The sequence below is a fragment of the Vulpes vulpes genome, chromosome 4 (assembly GCF_048418805.1).
Source record: "Vulpes vulpes isolate BD-2025 chromosome 4, VulVul3, whole genome shotgun sequence".
Classification (NCBI taxonomy): domain Eukaryota; kingdom Metazoa; phylum Chordata; class Mammalia; order Carnivora; family Canidae; genus Vulpes; species Vulpes vulpes.
This window is the reverse complement of record NC_132783.1, coordinates 41145176-41168952: the sequence shown is the minus strand read 5'-3', so window position 1 is coordinate 41168952 and position 23777 is coordinate 41145176. Positions and strand designations below refer to the sequence as shown.

At 40.1% G+C, this 23777-nt stretch overlaps 1 protein-coding gene across 1 annotated transcript; it reads right to left on the bottom strand.

The window, feature by feature from the left end:
• Positions 1 to 59: 59 nt before the first annotated feature.
• Positions 60 to 23698, bottom strand: BDH2 (3-hydroxybutyrate dehydrogenase 2). Its single transcript, XM_025983836.2, has 10 exons — positions 23581 to 23698; positions 20385 to 20476; positions 19437 to 19515; positions 17565 to 17661; positions 15708 to 15816; positions 8997 to 9057; positions 7699 to 7812; positions 4691 to 4749; positions 4043 to 4135; positions 60 to 2013 (listed from the first exon to the last, which is right to left on the bottom strand). Exons 2-10 carry the CDS (start codon positions 20454 to 20456, stop codon positions 1960 to 1962), a joined length of 738 nt encoding a protein of 245 aa, XP_025839621.2. The 5' UTR covers positions 20457 to 20476; positions 23581 to 23698; the 3' UTR covers positions 60 to 1959.
• Between the last annotated feature and the right edge of the window lie 79 nt (positions 23699 to 23777).

The following is a 23777-nucleotide window of genomic DNA, read 5'->3' as shown; positions in this document are numbered from 1 at the left end:
GTGAGAGAACTCTGAGGAAGCGTTTGCTAATGTTAGAATTCATTTTGCAGAATTCATCGTGTGCTTATTTAGAATTTATTCGTCCGTCATAGCTATACATGCACATGTATGTCACTCACAGTATAAAGTACTTCATAACATAATTATAAGCTTCAGTGTCCCATCACTTCACTTGAGGAGAAGTACAGCATTTTGGTTACGATACACCAAAAGAAACCCAACTCATTTTGTGCAACTCCCTAATTTCACAAACCAGAAAACTAAAATCCAAAGTAAATTGGATGACTTGGTCTAGATAACAAACCAAGCTATCTGTGATGCAGTTGTGGAATAGTTGGTCCAGAACCCCGAAGCAAACCTTCTAATCAATGAACTCTTTGGGAATGCTAGTCAAAATATTTTTTGCTGTCAATTTTAACTTTTTCATCAACCACATAATATTCTTCCTCACACATAAAATGTTATCCTTTCATTGTCCATTTAAAAATTTTCCTTGTTAATATGGATTAATATTAATGAGGTTCTAAGAGGAAAGACTACATGCTCATTTACTGAGTTTATGTGCATCATACCATTTGGTCTTTTGAAGTAACAACAAATAAAAAACAAACATAGAACCTTAAAATTAAAGGAACAAGAAAAAACTTCTTATTCTCTTACAGAATTATCATCCATGAATCTGCTTAAGCTTCTTCTTGAAAAAAAATTTTAAACCATTTTTTATTGAATTATAATTAACATACAATGCTATATTAAATCCAGGTGTACAGCATATTGATTCAGTAATTCTATGCATTATTCAGTGCTCACTATGGTAAGTGTAGTCACCATACAATGTAATTACAATATTATTAACTGTATTCCCTATGCTGTACTTTCTATCTCTGTGACCTATTTATTTTATAACTGGAAGTTTGTATTCCTTAATTCTCTTTATCTATTTCAACCATCCCTTGCAAATTTTATTTTCTTTAATTTTGTTTCCTGTTATATGATTCACTTATATTTATTGATCCAGAGATTGCTTCTAAATTTCATGTCCTCTTACTGTTAGCCTGGAATTTGGTGAAAAAAAAATATACACTTAATCTAAAAAATATCACTTAAACTAACAATACTGCTAGTTCATTGTAAGTTTTTAGGCGCATGCCAAATGTCATTGCTTGTTTTAAGAAAGATTTTTTTAGTTGAACTAAGAAAATAGTACTTATGAGTAATAACATTGGTTAAGTATCAACACTTGATGATTATTTTTCTTTTATATAACAGATCAACAGTATAGTTCCGAATCTAAATTCCTTTTAATATAAGTTACTGAAGCTAAATTCCTTCCTACCTTGTGTTCATTTATAATGGTGTAAAATTTTAAAATTAGAATCTATGTAAAGGGGATCCCTGGGTGGCGCAGCGGTTTGGTGCCTACCTTTGGCCCAGGGCGCGATCCTGGAGACCTGGGATCGAATCCCATGTCGGGCTCCCAGTGCATGGAGCCTGCTTCTCCCCTCTCCTGTGTCTCTGCCTCTCTCTCTCTCTCTCTCTATGACTATCATAAAAAAAAAAAAATTTAGAATCTATGTAAAGACCAACGCAGAATCATACAAAATGGCTGAATATTAGGAAGAAGTAAAATACAAATTAATACCTTTTTCTTAAAAACTTGCAATTTCTCAAATTCACACTTTAATTTTATATGCTTGCAAACTGTGGTTTATTTTAAAACTTTTCATTTGCAGTGAGTTCATTATCTTTTATGTCATCTCCCTATAATGATTTCAGAAGAGGTTAGAAAGAGATTAATATATTTAAAGAATCTGACTTTTGTGAACAATGGCATCATTAAAAAGGGCTAATTGTCATAAATAAGCCATGAATGGGAAAGACATGATGGCTGAATTTTCTTCATAACCAGTCTCACTGTGGGCAGGAAGGGCCTGCTCTTCCAGCAAACAGATTCTAAAATCACAAGGTCCAGCCTCCATCAATGATGACAGGATTACCTGTTATGTAGGCAGACTGCAATGATAAACACAAGGAGACAGAACAATTAACCAGGTTTAACACAGATTGTGTTTCTTCAATTTTCCCATGACTGAGATAGCTAAACAATGTATTCATGGTAATAGGAACACTCACCTAACACAGATTTTTAGGAAAATCTGAATTAAATTTTGGATGATTTGAAACTGCTGCATGTTCTTGTGATCTAGTTAATTAGCCTCTGGCTAGTGTTTGAGCACATGTCACATTCTAAGCAGGTGTTTGGTTTCAGGATCAGAAAATTAAGTTTAGTGATATGAAGCCATTCCCCAAATTAGGATAAAGTATAAGCTAAAATAGTACATTTTCATTTTGAAATTCAGAACTACTCTAAAGTACCTGAGCTTTATGCCATTAATAAATTTTTGAACATCATCAAGTATGTAAGTCATAAAGTGACTTACCAAACAGAATTTTTTTTAATATAAGATATTGTATAGTTGATCAAAATACATAGGTATTTCCAGGAGCTGAGCACACTAAATGTGTTTTAAAAACTTAAATGAATAATAACAATATATATATTAAAGTATGAAAAATATTCTATATTAGTTTCAGATATCCAAATCTGTACAAAACTAGGGGAATTTTAAAAATTACTTTTTTCCATAGAATTTTCCATTTTCCAAAGAAATAATGTTGAAGTAATCCTTGTGGGAGGGGTTTAAAAATCTTTTAAGCATGGATGTTAAATATGTGTTTTTTTAAATTTATCTAAAGCCTAAGACAATAAGAAAAGCTGGGAGGCAAGACACCATAGTATGAGTACAGAAATTTTTGAACTTCAATCTATGAAAACTGATCAAATACTGTAGATAAACTAGGAGGTTACTAGTCATTTTACCAAGAAATGACCCCAACTTACTGAAGTTTTTATTTTTAAAGCAAGCTTTCTGTTATACATATGGACTCCTCTATAAAAGTCCAAAGGTCTTTTTATTGCACATTTCAAGCCAGAACATTTCCAAATATTTGGTACCCTAAGCCCTGGCTAAACGAGGGCAATTTAACTTATCAGCAGTACCCTCAAATCAGATAAGCTCTGTAGATATAGATTCAGAGAAGCCACAAAGGCCAATGAACTTGTTCCATTAATTTGTTTAGCAGTGTCCCTAGCTGCTAAAAACTGTTGTTAACAGTCCAGAGAAGTGGGAACTTCTATCACTAAAACATTTCAACCAGTATTTGTCACATTCACCAACCACCTGATGTACACCAAGTTACTATAAAGAAGTGCTAACAGATTAACAACACACCTCCTCACTACTGCCTGTGTCTCTTTCTCTCTTCCTCTCTTATACACTGCAGTTCCTTGGTCATGGAATATTCAAACACATAAAACAGAGGGGGATGTTCTTGTGCTCTGTACCTTTATAAATATAGTTTCTGCTTTTGTAGTTTAATTCCATTTAGGAATATATACAATAGCTATCAAGGAAGAAATTGATGACTAAATAGATGCAAAGTGGAAAGAGAATTAGGAATATCCATATGTGATGACCAACAAGAATTCATAGAAAAAAAAGCAGGATTTTCCTGAACTGGTCACAAGTAAAACTAAAAATACCAGATGCCAACCCTGTGTCTAATAGAAACAATGACATCTGCTTAACTCTCTCCCCATTTCACCTGAAGCTCTCATAGTTTTGGAGGTTCGTTGCTTGACTTACATTTAATCAGGCTTTCCCCAATTATAATTTTTGAAAGCAACTGCCTCTCATAAAATTAAGCAATTTAATATTTTCAGTCCTCCATGTCATTTGCTACAAGATTTAGTGACCTGTAGAGCTGAATGGAGAAGAGTTGGTGGGTCAGATCAAGTGGCCTTTCTTTGAGCAAATTAAATCACAGCTTATCCCTATCTTATAAATGCAACCTCTTAAAAAAAAAAATAAATGCAACCTCTTAGCATATATATGTTGTAACTCTCTAACATGACATTATCTTGATAAGCAAATCATGGCCAAATGAGGATAATGAACTCCTTGGGAAGAAGAGTGCTTACTTCATCGGAAGCCAAATACACACAGAGCAGGGCTATTTCTTCTGCGGTTGCAAACCTTCCAGTTTTCTGTCGCTTCAGGAAGTAGTTCAGTGCCTGAGACCAGAAAGCCATACCATGATATCAGTGATGTGAGGTGAAGTGTGAACTCACCTGCAGCTCCTATAGGAGGTCAAAGGCAAGAGGAATCTACAGAGGTACCATCGGCATTCTGCTTTATTATGTATGAAACGTGATACATGAAAATATCATTAATCTCATTAATTGTGGACCAAGTAGGACTATGGTGACTTCCAAGCTACTCAAACTATGTTATGCTAAAATCTACAGACAATATATCAGATCAGTTAAAGAGGAGAGCTTTTTTTTTTTTAAATTTTCGAAACTGTGGTAAAATATACATGTTATTCATCATCTTAACCATTTTTAAGTATGTTTCAGTAGTGTTAAGTACATTTACATTATTGTGCAACAAACTAGAACTCTTTTCATCTTGCAAAACTGAAACTCTATACAGATTAACCAATAACTCCTTGTTCTTTCCTCCCCCCAACTCCTGGCAGCCACCCTATCTGTCTCCATGAATTTGTCTACTCTAGGAAGAGGATATTTTTCAACCAGAAGCTTTAAACACATTTAAAATAGTTATACCTCTTCGGGATTTGGTCTGGCTTGTATTCTTTCTTGCAGGGATGGGGTATCAACCGTTGCTAAATCAAAGGAAGACATTTGGCTTGGTTAATTATTCAAACTGAAAAAGAAATTGACAAACTTTAAACTTCCTTTCTATATGATACAACAGTGAAATCCTTCTCCATGACTTCGAATGATCATTTCACCTCCAGTTTCTATGATTTTTAAAAACACAGATCATAATTCTTTGTGACCCGAAGCAAGGACTCTGGGTGAATCACTCAGCATTCCAAGATGTATTTTGATCACAGTACAATGGTATGACACTTTATCAATTTTAAGCACATTTGCATGCATTATCTCAGTTAATCCACAAAACAACCCTGAGATGTAGGTACAACCATATAAGTACTTTACTTGTACAAGAACCCAGGATGCCTTAAAAGAAAAAAAAAAAAAATCCCTGAGTATCTTCAGGGACAATGCCATGCCTGTCATTGGTCCTCAGTAATTTAGATGGTTCTACATTTTCCTCATTATCTTGCCTATTTTCACTGGTTTTGAATTTCTATTTTTAACCACTGTTTCATGTTTCTCACAAAAAATGTAATTTGAAATTATTTCACTATAAAAAAAGTAGAAATGATGCTAAAATTTTTTAAATTCCACTCAGTTTGAGCTCCTACAGAGCAAGTAGGACTCCACACTTCTTGTTAATTTATGTAATTTGTTTTTTTTTTGTTTGTTTGTTTGTTTTTAATTTATGTAATTTGTAAATTCTCTTTAGAAGCCCTTTTTTGGGGGCAGTGGTTGCTGACAGTACTCTGGGCAACCATATGATACTTGTAGGTTCATAACAAATGATTTTATAGTCATACCCTCTAGTCCTGAGAGTGTCTGAGGTCAGTGTTTACCAGAAACTGTTTTTTAATTTTAGCATCATTTATCATTTCTCTGGAGAGGTTGGGATTCTTCAAAGTCAGAAAAGTTTCGGCTCTTTCGTGTTTAACACCCTTTTCTTTAGCTTACCTGTATCCTCTCACATTTCACCATAAGCGGGCAGCCCTGTCCACACTCAGTGGAAGCTGCCTTTACTAGATCACTCAGTTCATTAGGAACACTTTCTACCTTCCACATGACTGCAGGCAATGGTGTTGATAAACTTAACACATAACAAAGTTCTCTTGTACCCAGCTTCCAATAATATTTTCCTCACTTCTCTCATCCATACCCTCCTTATAATCCAGGATCCTACCAACAGTATGCTCAAGACATCTTAAGCTTTCACTTAATAGCCTCAAAATTCAGTTTTAAAATGCAACTTTGATACCTTCCTGTATCACTCAGGAGAGCAAGCATCATCTCTTTCATATGGCTGGTATTCATGGCTAGTAAATGAAACTACAGAGCAAGCCTATGCCTTCTACTTAATTCCATTGTCCCTACTCTACTCTGTCCTCTGTGGCACAGACTGACACAGCATGCCATAGTCTATACAAGCCTGGTTTTTAAGAGTTATGACTATACCGCCATCAGCGCAATTCCAGGTACACTCATTCTTTGTCAGGTTCTTTTGCGACTGGCTCTTGAGTCACAGCTAGTTCCTTGTTCCAGACAGTTTGATAATATATTTTCCAATCTTCTAAAAAGTCCAGCTGCTAAAACAACCACATTTTCCAGATCATTTTGCCATTTATTCCATTGGGTAAATGGCACCAAAAATAGTTACAGTCAAGTGTCACCAGTGGGCATGCTAAAACCCAGTGAAACTGTCTTTCCTGTATGCTTTTTCTTAGTGTTACCTATGTTTGCCATTCTAGTCCAAGAAAAATTAAACAGAACACCTCAATCATGGAAATTCTGCAGCTTGCAGGGTATTTTGTATTTCTCCTTTAAATTAGTAAGTCAATGGTTTCTAACCTGAGGGGAGACCATGGTGGAATATATAGTCTCGTATGGAACTTTCCAAACTACACACAGTTTTTCCCATCAACTCTTTCCCCAAGTTCTAGCATACACTTTAGGTTTAGAAAAGTTCCATAGGTAAGTGTGAAGTACCTCCTCTCCCCAACCCCCCAATACCAGTTGTGACCACCAAGAGCAACCTTGATTCTGGAAATGTGATATTTAATTCATTTTCAGAGAAGGAAGTTAGTGATTCTTCTTAGGCACCTTGTGTTCATTTTGGGTTAGTGGAACCAGGTGAAAGGGCATATCTATTTAATAGGCATATCCATAGTTATTGAGAAAATGAGAAATTATTCTTATGAAATAAGTTATAGGATGCTTTTATTTGGACAGATTGAATGTCCTTTCTACTAAGTTCTGCTTTTCTTCTTTCCTTTATATGAGAAGTCAGCATACATTTTGGTAAAGAGCCAGATAGGAAATACTTTTAGCTTTGAGAAGCATTTGGTGTGTTAGAACTGCTCAACTCTGCTTGTAGCAGGAGCACAGTCATAGTCAATGGATAATGCAAGTCGGGTGTGGATGTGTTATAATAGGACAGTATTTACTAAACAGGTGATGGGCTGGATTTCTCCTGCAGGCCATAGTTTGCATAAAGGAAGGTGCTGATCCCTCCTTTTAATTTATGGGTCATCCCAGGTGATTTACAAAATTCAGTAGCTCTCTGTGTTTTGGGAGTCTCTTACTTTCTTCCTGTGGTTCTGTGAGCATGGCCTACTTTTCCTCTTTCCCCTGACAAGGCCATCTTTGGTCTGCTTCCAAAACACCAAGTTCTGGCCAGTAATGTGGCTTGACCACGAGGTTTGTAATTGTGCCACACACATAAATACCATTTAAACCCTTTGCATCTGTGGTTCATTCCTAATGACTTAGAATCTCATTCCCAACCTACTGTTGGACTATTATCTTAATAAGCCTAGACCCTTTTTCGTTTGAGCTTTTTCCCAGTGACAGGATACAATATAACATGTGGTTAACAAGCTTCTGTAGGTAGATGTCACAGTGGCAACCATAGTGTCAGAAGGGACAAGTGCACAGCCTTGTAGAGCCCACCTCACCTGGACACACGCAGTTGCACCTGATCCCCTGCTGGATGAAGTCTGTGGCCAAGGACTTTGTGAGGCCAATCACAGCTGCCTTGGTTGTACTGTACACACATCTGTTCTCAACTCCTGAGGGTGAAGGGAAGGTTCAACAGTTGAAGGAATAAAACAACAGTCTCCTTTAGAAAGGAAACACAAGGGGATCCCTGGGTAGCTCAGTGGTTCAGTGCCTGCCTTTTGCCCAGGGCGTGATTCTGGAGTCCCAGGATCGAGTCTTGTATCGGGCTCCCAGCATGGAGCCTGCTTCTCCCTCTGCCTGTGTCTCTGCCTCTCTCTCTCTATGTCTATCATGAATAAATAAAATCTTAAAAAAAAAAAAAAAGGGAACACAAATAGCTGTCCCCAGTAACCACTGTCATACCACCTCCCATCCTACCCTTTAAAAAATTTGGTATCAGGTTTTCTCCCTGAAGAGGGCTAGTGTCTGAATGTGGGAAAATAATATTCCTGACACAACCCAGTCAGGGCTTAGGTGTTGAGAATCTGCACTTAAAGATGGCAGTGGTCTTAGGTTTTCATCATCGGTTGGTAGAAACCTTGGGCAGATTCCAAATGAAAATCAAGGGAAAGAACAAAACAAAAACCAAACCAAGTAAGTCAAGAGGACTGCACATTTTTTTGCCTTCCTGTCTTGGGCAGGCTCATGTGTGTTCTTGTAGAGAGAAGGGATGCTATTTCTGCAGTAGCTCTTTCATTTTAAACTCACAAATCCATCTGCCAGACTGTGATGGTATTTCCATTTGGCACTGCAATCTGGGTTCTCTGGCTGGACTTCTTGTTTAGGGCCTAGATTGGTTGTCTTTGTGAAGCACTTCCCAAATTGTTATGCTCCTCTGAATCGAGACAGCACTTTGCAAAAGCCTGTGTTGTAATACTGTCACAATGTAGGAGACATGCATTTGCCTGACTCTCCCCCTTTCAGACTGAATTCTTTTGGGGCAGGGGCACATACTGCTCAATACATCTCTTTTGGTTAATTAAATGGATAAATATTTCCTTCTTTCAGCTTGATTTTTATTCCCATATCCTTTAGGAGGAATAAAAGAAAGGGAAAATGAAACTTATTTTTTATGACTGGTTTACAGTGAAGGCAAAAAGGACTGGTGGTAAGGAACCTGTTACTAATTTTTTAAAAGATGGTTTTGACATTATTTGTGGGTTTTATAACCTCTGCTATGCTTGTTGCGAAAACCCATAGCTGGTGAAGGTACGGGAGTATGTGCATCCTGATTCCCAGAGGAAGACAGACCTACCTTTGATACTAGAAGCCACAGATGACATGTTGATTATGTTGCCAGATTTCTGTGCAAGCATCTGCCGAAACAAAACAAATAGAAAACAAAAATGCCACTCTGCAAGATAAAAATACTACCTCTTTAAAAGGTTTGCATTTGCTTATTATGGTTTGCAGAAGCATCTTATTAACTATTAACATTAAGCCTGTTAGGCAGTTTTAATGTCTCACCCAGTCATCGCTGGGAGTGGATGGCATGCTTACGCACTTACTGGCAGGAATATTTCTCAGGAGGATTACTGCCTTCCTCTGGCACAAGAGCATCAGCAAGACTAAGAAGGTACTCTGAGCTAAATGAAAGTTAATGAACATTAATTGTTACTTTGTATTCCTGATGCTGGAAAACTCTTTACTTTATTCAGTGTGTATCTGTTGAAGGCCTACTATAATCAGATGCAGCACTAGGTCCAGGAGTTTGGAAGACAAATGCCACACTCCCTGCCTAGCGAGAGCTGCCAGTGGACTGGAGGGGTTGACGTGACCAGGATCCAGCGGCATCAGAGACCTCCACAGGGGAGGATTGGTTGGCAGGAAGGGACAAATCCAGGTTTCGGGACACTCAGAGGAGGGCTCCTAAGGAGGAGAGAGGTTGGATGGTTTTTGAAAGCTAGAGTGTTAGGCTGTAAAGTGAAAAAAGAAAGGTGTTTTAAGGAGCAAGTACCACATGTATAAAGGCTGCATCACGGATCTGGGAGGAAAGGATAGGTCTGCTTAGAATGCCAAGGCATGGGAAGAATGAGGCTGCAGAGGACAATGGGGGCTGAATTTAGGAATCTGGGCATTACCCTGAAGGCAGTGTGGTAACGATGAGTTGTTTAATGCAGAGAAGTGCCATGTTTATATTTGGGGAATACTATGATTACTGTGGTGCCATGTAGAGGAGACCCACTGGAAGTTGACAGAGTGATTTCAGATAGGACTGATGCAGAAATGTCCGTGGGCAACAAGGGTAGAGTTGATTGAGATGGTTAAATGCAGGATGTGGTAAATGGTTATTCACAGTGAGGCCTGCTTCCCTCAACAAGGAAGTGTTTCCTAAGAACCCCTCCCTCAGAATTCCCCCACTCAAAGTGTGAATGGCTGAAGAGGAGGGTCTGTGGCTATTTTGTCCTCCTAGAGATGGTACCCAGTAGGTGGTCCATATACTGTGATGCATCAAAATCTCTTGAGGTGCTAGTTTTTTTGTGTATATTTATTATTTTTTAAAGATTTTATTTGTTCATGAGAGACAGAGAGAGGCAGAGACACAGGCAGATGGAGAAGCAGGTTCCCCACAGGGAGCCTGATGAGGGACTTGATCCCAGGACTCCAGGATCACACCCTGAGCCGAAGGCAGATGCTCAACTGCTGAGCCACCCAGGCATCCCAAGGTGTTAGGGTTTTCTTTCAAAAAGATTAATCTATTTAGAGTGCAAGTGGGGGAAGGGGCTGAGGTAAAGGGAGTGAGAGAGAATCTTAAGCAGACTCCATACTGAGAATAGAGCCATACACGAGACTCGATGTCACAACCCTGAGATCATGACCTGAGCCCAAATCAAGAGTCGGATGCTCAACTGACTACCACAGAGGCACCCTGAGATACTAGATTAAGGTGCAGATTGCTGGGCCCTGTCCCAGACCTACAGGAATAATATAATGGATGAAAAAGCTGCTATGAATTCACAATGTTTTCAGATGAACTTATACTTAAGTATAACATGTATGTGTGTTTTCAAGGGTATACAGGTATGTCCAGGGGCATGGGGACTCATGAATGCTTTGGGGGAAGAAGCAAGGGGTGGAGGGAATTCCTGTCCGATGGACATTACCTTCTCATTGAAATCAGAAGCTCACAGGATGACCACAAAGAACAAGCAGAGGATGGTGGACATGAGGAGGAGTGAAGAGTTAAAACAAGGTTTGAAAGGAAATGGAAGACCACCACCAGAGAACAGAGGGAGGAAAAGTAGGATATGCTGTGCCATGAAAGTCAAGTAAAAGAATTATTAAAAAAGTGTCCTAACAGTAAGTGTAGAGAGAGAAGTCTCTTCTGCTGGGGTGAGTTGCTCTAGCAGCTTTCAGACAGAGAGGTGAAGGAATGGAGGTGAGTGACTGGTCCAGGGATGAAGCTACCAAGATGACAGGTCTCCCTACAGTATTTTTCTGCCTTTGTTTTGATACTTAGTTACTATTTGTACCCAAAAGCATAGGATCTACAACAACCTAAAGCATCGTGCTGGATGGATTAAAGGGTACAGGGGAGGCTGAGGTTACCCAACCAAGTCAAGGTGAGTCAACCAAGGCTGAGGTGACCCAACCAATACTTTCACCCCTGCAGTAGGGGTGAAAATATTTAACCCAACTTGTTTGTCTTCGTGATAAAGAGGATCATAATGAAATGAGGTCCTCATGGAAAAGACCAGGGATATGAGTCAAGTATAATGGTGTTGAAAATGAAGCCTTCACATTATTCTTTCTTATCCAACTTGCAAATAACCTGGTTTTACTTATTTTTATTTTTTCCCCAGTTTTATTGAGCTATCATTGTCCCTACATAACCCATTTTTACTACCTAGAGATTACATATACCCCAACTGAATATATAAAGATTAGGTATTAAGTTAGTTCAGTCTATAATCTTTTGAAATGCAGTAATTCTTCAAGCAAAACTTTAGAATATAGTCACCTGGGGTGGCAGCACCTGGGTAGCTCAGTCAGTTGGGTGTCTGCCTTTGGTTTAGGTCATGATCCCAGGGTGCTGGAATTGAGTCCCAAGTCAGGCTCCCTGCTCAATGGGGAGTCTGCTTCTCCCTCTCCCTCTGCTTCTTCCTTCATTTGTGTTCTCTCATGCTCTCACTCTATCTCAAATAAATAAATAAAAATCTTTAAAGAAAAAGAATACAGTCACCTAGGAGATGCTAGTGCTGCCCCCAAGCACTTGTGCCATCCATTCAACCAGGTCTTTCTGCTGGTTCTAGAGCCCTGTGCCAGCCTCCTTCCATGCAGCCTTCTCAATGCTGGCTCAGTACCTCCTGGTACAGGTGCATGCTCTTCCTGGCTTCCCAGGCTAACAGTCCTCTGTTGTAGTCAGGCAAATATGACTTGGCAAGTGTAAAGTGCAGTGTCTAGTACACAGTATTCCTATGTAGGATCAACCTCCCAGAAGCTCAGGCAGGGGCTAGAAAGAGCTCTGAAAATTCCCTCTAGCTGTAGATCTAGTTAGTCCTACCCTGATCCAGCTCTTTTGTCAGCTCCTAAACCTGGCAGACCTTGGTTTCTTGGGTCTTTGGTGAGTCCATGTCTGACCTCTACCTGGATTGGCAACCTAGATTCATTTATTCATTCAACAAATACTTGCTAAAGCATTTCTATGTGCTAGAGTGTCTTCTAAGATACAGCAAAGGGGGAAAAAATCTCCACATATTTGAGACTTCCTTGACTTTGGATTTTGCATTGATCTCTATTTACAGTATTTTCAACTTGTTCTTTGCCTTTTGACTCATATTCCAGTTTTGGAATGGTTTTCTGTATGTCTACCCATGAACAAAAATTTTCTACAAGTGTTTCTATGTTTTGGCCACCTGACTTTTCAGATCTGCCTGGACTCCAAATCCTGGCTTCCCCTAGAAAGTTCTAACCTGGTATATGTGCATCATACTTAATGAACCCAGAAGATCCCAGACAATTAGGGATTGTGTAATCTCTCACCCTCATTTTATTTTTTATTTATTTTAAAAAATATTTTATTTATTTGGGATGCCTGGGCAGCTCAGCAGTTGAGCGTCTGCCTTTGGCTCAGGGCATGATCCCAGAATCCTGGGATCAAGTCCCACATCGGGCTCCCTGCTTCTCCCTCTGCTTCTCTCTCTGTGTCTCTCATGAATAAATAAATAAAATAAAAATATTTTATTTATTTGAGAGAGAGAGAGAGTGTGGAAGACCACAAATGGTGAGGAGGGGCAGAGGGAGAGGGAGAAGCATACTCCCTGCTGAGCAGGGAACCCAATGTGGGGCTCGATTCCAGGACCCTGAGATCATGACCCGAGCTGAAGGCAGACACTTAACTGACTGAGCTACCCAGGTGCCCCCTCACCTCCATTTTAAATAGAATAGAGTACAAGTGCCATCTCCCATGGCACATGGTGAAGTAGGTGCAGAGTTCAGGCTGTGATGCCAGAGTCCAAAATCTGGGGTCAGGTTGGTTACTGTTAAAGTAACCAGGTACTGGTTAATAAGATTGACTCTATCTGATTGCCTATCCCAGACATTAATATCTCCTGGGATTTTTTACAAATCAGTGTTACTGGTTCATATGGTTTATTGTTAAGATGCTTTAAATCATAGGTAAACTCACTAATTTGCAAGTTCATGTTTGATACTTCAAAAGTTAACACTTGGGATGCCTGGCTGGCTCAGCGGTTGAATGTCTGCCTTCGGCTCAGGTCCCGGGATTGAGTCCCTCATTGGGCTCCCTGCGAGGAGCCTGCTTCTCCCTCTGCCTATGTCTCTGCCTGCCTCTCTCTCTCTCTCTCTCTGTCTCATGAATAAATAAATAAGATCTTTAAAAAAATTAACACTTACTGACATGTTTATTTTTAAAGGAAGAGTAACTTTTTTTTTTTAAGATTTTATCTATTTATTCATGAGAGATACACACACAGAGCGAGAGAGAGAGGCAGAGACACAGGCAGAGGGAGAAGCAGGCTCCACGCAGGGAGCCCGATGCGGAACTAGATCCCAGGTCCTTAGGATCAGGCCCTGGGCCAAAGGCGGTGCTAAACCGCTGAGCCACCTGGGTTGCCCACTGACATGTTTAAATTTGAGTACCACTGGACCATACCACACACTTGCTGCCTTCACTAATGTTTGTAAACCATTCCAGACATGGAGTAGGCTGGTTATGCACATGTGACAGCTTTACCGTTTGTGACTTTCTCCTTTTACCATAGCTTCTGCTTCTCTCCTATATCCTAGGTTAAGAATCAGTCTTCAAAAAATAATCCAAGTTCCAAATAGCATAGATTCTCATGAACTCCAAATAAGCACAAAAAAAAAAAAAAAAGAAAGAAAAAAAGAAGAGATTTATATTTTAAAAATGTGCTACTTCAACATCCCATGGACTCACTGAGAGATCCTTTCTAGGTGCTAAGCAGATTAAAACAAATTGCTTTTTTTTTTTTAAGATTTTATTTATTCATGAGAGAGAGAGGCAGAGACACAGGCAGACGGAGAAGCAGGCTCCATGCAGGGAGCCTGATGTGGTACCCAATCCTGGGACTCCAGGATCACGCCCTGGGCTGAAGGTGGCACTAAACCGCTGGGCCACCCAGGCATCCCAAATTCCTTTGTTTCTAAGTCAGTTTTTCGTAATTTTCCTTTTAATGTTCACCTGGATCTTTTAGGTTGAATGTTCAGAGCAAAGCATCAGCCGTGCCTTGCCATTAAAAAGCTTTTCTCCATGCTGGGTTGGCGGCATTCAGTATGTCTGTCATCTAATCCATCTGGGATGGAAGAGAAGAATAGCTTCTCTGCATTTCACTAGGCTTCAGTTTACAACCTTGGACTGAGTTGGTTCTGTACTCAGTCAACCCCTTTCAGTGTCTGAGCTTGTGCTGTCTGCTTACTATTGGCTTATGAATTCATCTGAACTCAATATTTTTCATATTTATGCTCCCCTCCCACAGAACACCTAGTGTATGTTTTATATCAAAAGGCATTTAATGCTTGTTTGTAAAATAAAACGAAAAACACTGACAACTTGTGTGAAAGCTGTGGAATTCAAGGGTTAATATATCAAGAGGAATGCTCTCTCTTTAACACATGCTGTGACTCACCTCTCTGGTACCTCTGTGGCTCAGCTAAAAACAAGAAGAATGATCAGGGAACAGAAAAGCTATGGGGTACATCCATCTTGAGAGCCTGTGCCTAGACACTGAAATTTAAGAAGGGGCCCAACTCCAGGTTTCAAATCCTGTTTTTTTTCTCTTTTTTTTTTTTTTTTAAGATTTTATTTATTTATTTATAAGTCAGACACTCAACCACAGAGCTACCCAGGCGTCCTTCAAATCCTGTTATAACCACCTGCTAATTATGTGACCTTGGGCAAGTTACCTCACCTCTCAGTTTTATTATCCTCTGTACGGTGGATGTGATAAAGTAGTATGTACCTCATTACCTTCTTCTGGTCCTGCATGCCTCCTTGCTGTCCCTCTCCCTGGGTCCCTCTTCCTTAAATACCTGCATAGCTAGCTCCCTCATTTCACTTGGGCCTCTATGAAAATTTCAGCATGTCAGTGAGGCCCTCCTGGGCTTTACTGATATCCTAGCTGCTTTTTATTCATAGTACTTCTAATCACTTCCCAAGTTATATTTCTGATTCATTGTTATCCTGTCTTACTCCTCAAAAATGGGATATCTCTTATAGAAGGGACTTTGTTTAGTTTTCTGATGTGTCTTCTGCACCTAGAGTGGAGATTTGCCAATAGAAAGTGCTTAATATTTCTTGAATATTTCTTAACTGAAAGGTTAAATCAATTAATTTATATTAAGTGCCTTGATATAAACATTCAGTACAGGTTAGTCATTATGTTAGCTACTGTCACTCTTCAGCACACGTGAGGACCCTTTCTGGATGCCCAGTGTGGAGATCTACTTATCCAGTAGTGCTTATCCTAGTGGTGGTAGTCCTTACCTTAGGAAGAAATGCCTTGATCATCAAGTACATGCTGCGGATATTGAGATTCATTGAGAAGTCCCAGTCTTTCTCCTCGCAGTCCAGGATAGTTCCATGATGGACAAAACTGGAAGAGGAATTAAATAGCGGGGAAAAAATGATCATTTAAGAAGATCTGTATTCCATTTCCTTATCATTTTTTTATTGTAATATATTAACTTAGATCATTGACTCTTGTGAAGATTTTAACAATTCTGATATCACCTAGTACACTAGGTTAATGAGTATCCAACAACTTAAGCTAAATAAATTTATTTGAAAACAATATCCTTCTTTTAAAAGAGAAAGGCAAAAGTCTGGGGCCACCAAACGTAAGAAGCTTGATAGCGACTGCACAGGAAATATCAAAAACATGAGACTAGGACGCCTGCCCTGACTACTTTTTCAAGAGCAATAGTGCCCTCAGGTGGCACAGATTTAGTGTTTTCAAAGGGAAAATCAAATTGCAAGGGAAACCATTGTCTCAACATCTCAGGATGGCCAAGTAATATGGTTATCATACAGTTCTAACATATTGAGTAAACAAAGCAGAACAAAACAAACTCTTAAAGCAGCCTTCACTCACTGCCTTTTAAGTCACACTCATAAATAACCTGCTCATCCTTTGTGTGACAGCAAGAACCACGTGCTCTATTTCTGTATCCCTTACACTGCCTAAAATTTAACATGTAGATGTTCAAAAACTAATTTTCCTGATTTATTTTTGTCATGGCTCTGAGTATATTCTCATATAAGGGATGGAAAATTTATAAAATAGATTGTCAAAAATTGTTGCTTTAATTTAATTTTCATGTAATGTAACATGACAAACTATAGATGGATTTTTTTTTTTTTTGCACTGAAACATGATTAAGGAGAACAAAAACATATTAGAAAGCTCTGGAGGCTTTCTACCAATGCAGTAGTACAAATATCTCACTACATAAGAAAGGTGGAATGTCACTTGGGTCCTGTATAAACCTCAGTTGTATTCGTCTCTACTGTCACACCTAAGCAGAGAAAATACTGGCACTAGCTGTCCTATGTGCAGCTGCTCCACTTTCAGTCTCCTCTCTTTCACACATAGTTCCACGTTTGCTGCTACCTAATAAGTTCAATTAAGCCATTCTCTTTGTCCTCTATACAGAAGTGCAACACAGAAACTTCTTTTGATGGATGGGACTCATTGTCCCACTAAGAAACCCTGAGCTTGGGAGGTTGTGCCAAAAAAATTGGGAACACCTGCATTTCAAGAAGCTGAGTACTTGGTTTCTGGTATATATACTTTGTTTTAGAGACATCTACTGGAATATAGTTTCTCATTTATAAGTCTCACTGGAGCACTCACCACGAGTCCATTGGTGTGAGCTGTTGCTAGCCTTAAGAAATCAACAGGTTCAGATTAATACCAGTTCTCTTCGGTAGATCATAACTTCCCTTAGGCCTCAAGCCCATGTCCACTTCTTTTTTTTAAAGATTTTATTTATTTATTTGACAGCGCACACATGCAGGGGGAATGGCAGGCAGAGGGAGAGGGAGAAGGAGGCTCCCGGGGGGCACAGAACCCAATGCGTTTATCTAGGACTCCGGGATCATGACCCGAGCCAAAGGCAGGTGCTTAACCAACGGAACCACCCAGGCATCCCTCTATGTCCACTTCTATGGCTTTATTACTTGCTGAATCTTGGAATAAAAATTCTGTTACAATATAGCTGTGTTTCCTAAGAAATATATTATGGTTCATGATGAATAATTTTGCCATTTTATCAAAAATCATTAAATAAAAGTCATGGAAAACTTTCTGTAAGAACAGTGAAATTAAAACATATGAATTACCCAGCAACATTAAAGAGAACATCAAGTCTCTCAATTTCATTGGCAAACTGATCAATTTGTTTCTTCTTTGTGACATCAAGGGTCCGAGTTTGAATACCTGAAAAATAAAACAAAGGAATCTATCTGTACTCATAAAAATGTTTAGCCTTGAAGATACAGCTGTTTTAAAGTGTGAGGATTGCAGTCTTTGTTCAGTTAGACTTCATAGGATTGTTGGCCATTAGAGAGTCTTAGGAATATCTGTCTATCTATCTATCTATCTATCTATCTATCTATCTATTTATTTATGATAGAGGGAGAGAGGGACTCGATCCTGGGACTCTAGGATCGTGCCCTGGGCCAAAGGCAGGCGCTAAACCGATGAGCCACCCAGACATCGAATCTTTTTTTTTTTTTTTAAAGATTTTATTTATTTATTCATGAGAGACACACAGAGAGGCAGAGACATAGGCAGAGTGAGAAGCAGGCTCCCTGCGGGGAGCCCAGTGAGGGACTCGATCCCAGGATCCTGGGATCATGCCTCGAGCTGAAGGCAGATGCTCAACCACTGAGCCACTCAGGGATCCCTGAGGGTCTTAGGAATCTTAAGAATCTTATTAGTAAAAATCTGAAAGTCCTCCTCGTCTTGACCTTTATATTAGATGCCTCTCAGTAAGCCAGTAGGAATAAAGCAACTGGGCCCCTGTAGCCCTTTCTTTCCCTAAAGGTTGAATTATTGCTACAGTGATGCTGAATTCTGCCTGTGAGGGAAGGGCAGGGGAAGTGGAATAAGAAATTATTTCTATTTGTGCCCTTTACCTTTATGCCAATTCTTTTTTTTACTAGAAATAACTGTTGGTCATGGGTACCATCATTTATTTCTGGACTAAATTGCAAGAAGAAATGAGAGGCCAGAAGAAGGGATGAAAACACTAACCAGGAGTGATCTGGTGTGGGATCTGAGAGAGACACACTATACTAGCTACTAAAAAACCCCAAAACCAAAAAAAAACACCCCAACAAATCTGCTTTAATGAAAGAAGCAGTTATTATTTTTTATGATTTAAAAATATATAGTTTATTTTATTCCCTTTTGGATATAGAAAAGGTAGATTATAAATAAAGAAAGGGAAGACTAAATTTGAGTTTCAGAAGAACTTCCTTTGCTTTGTGCTTTTCCAGGGCAGCAGCTACCCCTTAGACTTGTTGAAATGATAACTCAACATAGTCTAGCTCAGTTAACTAATTCAATGAACTAAACTGTGTTTGCTCATGTAACCTGTTCTATTTTGCTGAAACAGTTAAATTTCAAGTGACTTCTATGTCCTGATTTCTTTCTGAGTAATGCTGATTGAAGCCGTCTGATGTTGGAATTAGGTTTGGTGTGGTACACTAAGGGGCAGCCAAACAAATTAGTCTTTGCAGCTGCTGCTTTTTTTTTTTTTTTTTTTAGATTTTATTTATTTATTCATGAGAGACACAGAGAGAGGCAGAGACATAGGCAGAGAGAGAAGCCAGCTCCCTGCGGGAAGCCTGATCCGGATCTCGATCTCAGGACCCTGGGATCTAAGCCAAAGGCAGATGCTCAACCACCGAGCTACCCCAGGTGACCCGACTCTTACAGCTTCTGATCATATGTCATTTTAAGGCTAAGCTGTTTCCGTTATGGTAGCTACTAGCCACACGTGGCTACTGAGCATTTGAAATGCAGATAGTGTGAATTGAAATGTTCTGTAAGTGTAAAATACATGTGCATTTCAAAGATTCAGAATAGGAACCCTATAGTGGTTTAGCGTCTGCCTTTGGCTCAGGTCATGATCCCAGGGCCTGGGATCAAGTTCTGAGACACCTTGCTGAGTCTGAATTCCAAGTTCACACTGTCGAGTTGCTTACCAGGGTACTTTTCCAGTTCCTGAAGTTTGGACTCATTGATATCGGTGGCAATGACTTTGGCACCTTCTCTTGCAAAAGCCTGAGAGACACAATGTACAAGTAAATCCTTTGTCTATTTGATTTGATTCTGTTCTCATGAATGGAAAGTCTTTTAGCCTTTTCTCCCTTATCTTATTTTCATTGCTTTCCCTATAAAATAGGTAGAATTTCAAGCTCTCTTTCACTTCACCCATCCCGCTATTATTTTCATTACTTAGAACGTGACATACATTGTGCTTGTCATCTGACTTTGTCCCTTTAAGCATTATCAAATAAAATAGTGTTTTTAAAAACGAGGCCTCTGTTATTGACACTTCTCAAAATACTATTCTCTGATGTCATGGCCTGTATTTATTTCATTTTTGAGCAAGTTCTTACTGTTTTCTATTTCTTATTATATTCCAAATAATAAGAGAAAATGGGTTATTTCAACACTTTTTTTCTTCTGAGTATATTAGTTTCATAAATGTCAAACCATACCGTACTATTACACTTTAAATGCATTAATTAGGTCAGGTGGGGGTAATAATGTGCAAGAAGTTGATATAAATTAGGAAGGTAAAGGTAACCTGACAGTCTTGTAATTCGAGTCTTATACCTGAATTGATGTAATTTCAGAAAGCTCTGCATTCCTGTAGGGTCACTGTAGTAAATATATCATAGTGCAGAGAAACTGAGACAGAGAAGTCTCTCAGAGTCAAAGATTATCAGTAATGTCGCATAATAAACATGTGAGGTGTTCATTCCTTCATCTGCCTGGGGTCAGGAATAGGGACTTTTCTTTTGTAACGTAAGACAAGAGAAGCACAAAATTAAAAAAAAAGTAGAGCAGAATCAAGTAATCATAGGATCTGTCCACATAATTCAATACCTCAAAAGGTAGTAAGTAAACAAGAGATAATAACTTACTAAGGCAGCTGCCTGGCCAATCCCCTGAGCAGCAGCTGTCAGGACGATGACCTTCCCATCAAGTCGACCCATAATGGAATCTGTGGTTAAAGCTAGAGACATATATTTAATGGCTTACACTGTAGCACATGGTCCTGTGCAGTGACATCTAGAATGAACAGTTCAACGTACTCTCTAAGAACTTAATGACAGTTTCTGTACAAATAGTCCCATCATCTGAATTCTCCAAGAATGCTGACACTAGATACCTACCTTAGTGTATCAGAAATATTTAGCATAACCCACTTAAGTGGTAACAGACATTGGACTTTAATCCACCATTCGGCTTCCTGAGTACTTAGAGAAGACAGCCTTTGATACTGATATAGCAAGGCTGGAGTCCTTCCCTTCACTACCACCACCATTGTCCCCACTGTCCCTATACAAACTGCTATGGCATTCTCGATTTCTCTGCTGTAAACTTTTGTTGGGGGTTTGTACTATCAATTGTCTGTGGCTTTTCCTTGTCACTGGAAAGATTTCATGGTTGGCCTCAGAGAGTCATTGAACAAAAAAGCTGGAAAAATCAAATCATATCCAATACTCCCATTTTATAGATGAGAAAACTGATCTGATTTACGCAAGGTCACAGAGCCAGTTAATGACAGAGACAGAACTATGCTCAGGCCTCCTGACTCCTTCATTATGTGAAATTCCACCCCACAATACTGCTGATCCTTTCTTAAAGTTTAAGCATGCAGGGGTGCTTGGGTGGCTACATCAGTTAAGCGTCTGCCTTCAGCTCAAGTCATGATCCCAGGGTCCTGGGATCTAGCTCTGCATTGGGGCTCTCTGCTTAGTGGGGAGCCTGCTTATCCACTCTGCTGCTCCCCTTGCTTGTGCTCTCTCTCTCTCTCTGTCTTTCAAATAAATAAGAATCTTCAAAAAGAAAAGTTTAAGTATGCAGTAGTAACACTTTAACAGATACTATCTGTAATTTTCAGATCGGAGGACTGAGGAATTCTGACCTAGGGAAAATAAGATATGCATAAGATACTTGACTGGTTCTTTTTTTTTTTTTTAATTTTTTTTTATTTACTTATGATGGTCACAGAGAGAGGGAGAGAGAGAGGCAGAGAGAGAAGCAGGCTCCATGCACCGGGAGCCTGATGTGGGATTCGATCCCGTGTCTCCAGGATCGCACCATGGGCCAAAGGCAGGCACTAAACCGCTGCGCTACCCAGGGATCCCTACTTGACTGGTTCTTGAGCAGTAGTTTGCAGGATGAGGGGAATGGCTAATGATGAGGTTGGGGGTAGTTAAATGTCAAATGATGGCTAACTGAGGCTGTCTTCAAGGAACTGAGTACATTTGCTCGCCTTGCTGTCCTTAATGGGGGTCTTTGGGTGTCTTTGATTTCACACCAAGGTACACAATGTCTGCTTTGTCCCAAGGCATCACATCCCCATTCCAGGCAAAAAAAAAAAAAAAGGTAGTGGAATAAAAGCCAAAAGCCTTTCAGAGTGTCCTCTCTTTCTATTCAAGAAGGAAGCCCTCCTTAGAAATTCCAGCGTTCATTTCACAGGCCAGCTCTAGCTGCAGAGGTTAGGAATTTGAGAGTTTTGTTTTCTAGCCTCTGTAAAGAGAAAAGCTAGGGGAGGAGGGTAGTGAGCCAACTTAAAAGGTACATGTACAGATAACCTACACAATCACCCTACTCAATTATCCGCCTGATAGAAAATAGGTAGCAAGTCTGGCTTAGAAGGCTCACATGATCTAGTCCTTTCTTTTTGAACCAATCTTTGTTCTCACTAGCCAACCTTGGTTTTTTGCTGTAACCAAGCCTCCACGCTTTATCTAAGCTCGGAATGCTGAGGGGCCAGTTACTCCTGTGGGCAACGGACACTAAAGGATTGATGGAAAGAGTGTGACACAATCAGACACGTATTTTAGCTCACTGTGGAGCAGGCCGCGGGAGGATGTCTTTGGGAGGGTGTGCAGTGGTCTGAAGGGCCTCCGGTGAAACAGCAGAGAGTGAGGGGATGGAGAAGGGGGCTGGACCAGAGCAGCGTTTAAGACAGGAGACAGGGCCTGGTCAGCAGTGCACTTCCTTCGGAGGTCATAAGTGGTCTCTCGCGGCTGTGAATGCAAACCTAGGCCTCTGGGTTGCAGGTGCAAGAGAAGACCTCGTGGGTGGGCTCTGCACGCCCCGCTCCCGGCCCTGGGAGGCCAGCGCGGGTGTGCGGTGGGCCCTAGCCCCTGCCCCGCGGTGGGTGGGCTCCCCCCGACTCCTTCCCCAGCCCTCTCCCCGCCATCCCATCCCTCCCTTGGGGTCTGACGGCCAGTTCACTCTCCTTGACCCTCACACGGGCTTCTCCCCTGGTAACACTCATGCACCTTTAACTCTGTCTTGGAGTTTTGCTTCTCAGAGGGTCAGGCTAGCAACTGGCTCCCGGAGCCTGTTTACAGCTTCACTGAAGTTCTCGAAGTTCGAAGTTCGGATGAAGTCTGCATTTGTTATGTGCCCAGGAGGCTGAGCTTTTCCAGTGCCTGACCTACTCTGAGGCCATGGAGTTTCTGTGGCTTTTTATTTTTTTTCTTTCTTGCACGAGTCATACATTTTCACTTTAAGCACGTAAAGAGTTGAGAAATATATGCTTTAGAAAGTAAGAGACTCCAATAATCAACCCCCCCCTCCGCCCCTCCCCAGTGTTGGGCATGGTGCATTAAAAAGATGTTATTTTACACCACTGTCCCTGCTGGCTTTGGGCGCATGGCACTGAAAGCATGTACCAGTACCAAAGATGTCCCTAGGAATCTTTGAAACCCAGAGAAGCACTTACTGAACAACTATTGAAGCACAGCTGCTTTGCTCGCTCTGAAATCTTAGCTGGTCTTGCCTTTCTGGGATCAGATTTTGGTCCCAAAGACTTACTGTTGGAAAAAACTATAGTATCAAACTAAAATGGATTTATTTGGGAAAATGTAGTACAAACATGACCTGAAATGGTAAAATGAGGCAACTCTCCATAAATCCAACATGAAAACCACATTGAAAAACTTATATACTAGAGTTTTAGACTTGTTAAAAACGCACCCTTATACTGATCTAACGGCTGAAATTAATCTTGAAATGGGTAACTTGCAGAACGCAAAATCTAAACCTCCTCCTCTCCCAGTCTGAAGTGTCATTTAATAAAATAAAAGGAAATCTTACTTTAGAGCAGCAAGTGGACGGCGTCCTTCAGATCTGTGGGCGAGAAACAAACTTGAGACCTTTGTGCAGAAGCAAGTCAGGCGCTTAATAATGCATGTTGGGATTTGTAGTTTCCGTCAGTTTTAAGAAAGGAGGAGCACATTTATATACTACGTATGTGCGTGTGCTGCCATCAAGTGGAGCTCAGGTGGTACAGT

Coding starts and splice junctions, on each gene's coding strand:
- BDH2 (XM_025983836.2), bottom strand. CDS start 20,456: ATGGGTCGACTTGATGGGAAGGTCATCGTCCTGACAGCTGCTGCTCAG. Junction 15,817..17,564: donor GTTCTCTTTAATGTTGCTGG/GTAATTCATATG, acceptor TTCCTCTTCCAG/TTTTGTCCATCATGGAACTA. Junction 7,813..8,996: donor TGTGGCTTCTAGTATCAAAG/GTAGGTCTGTCT, acceptor CTTCACCCTCAG/GAGTTGAGAACAGATGTGTG.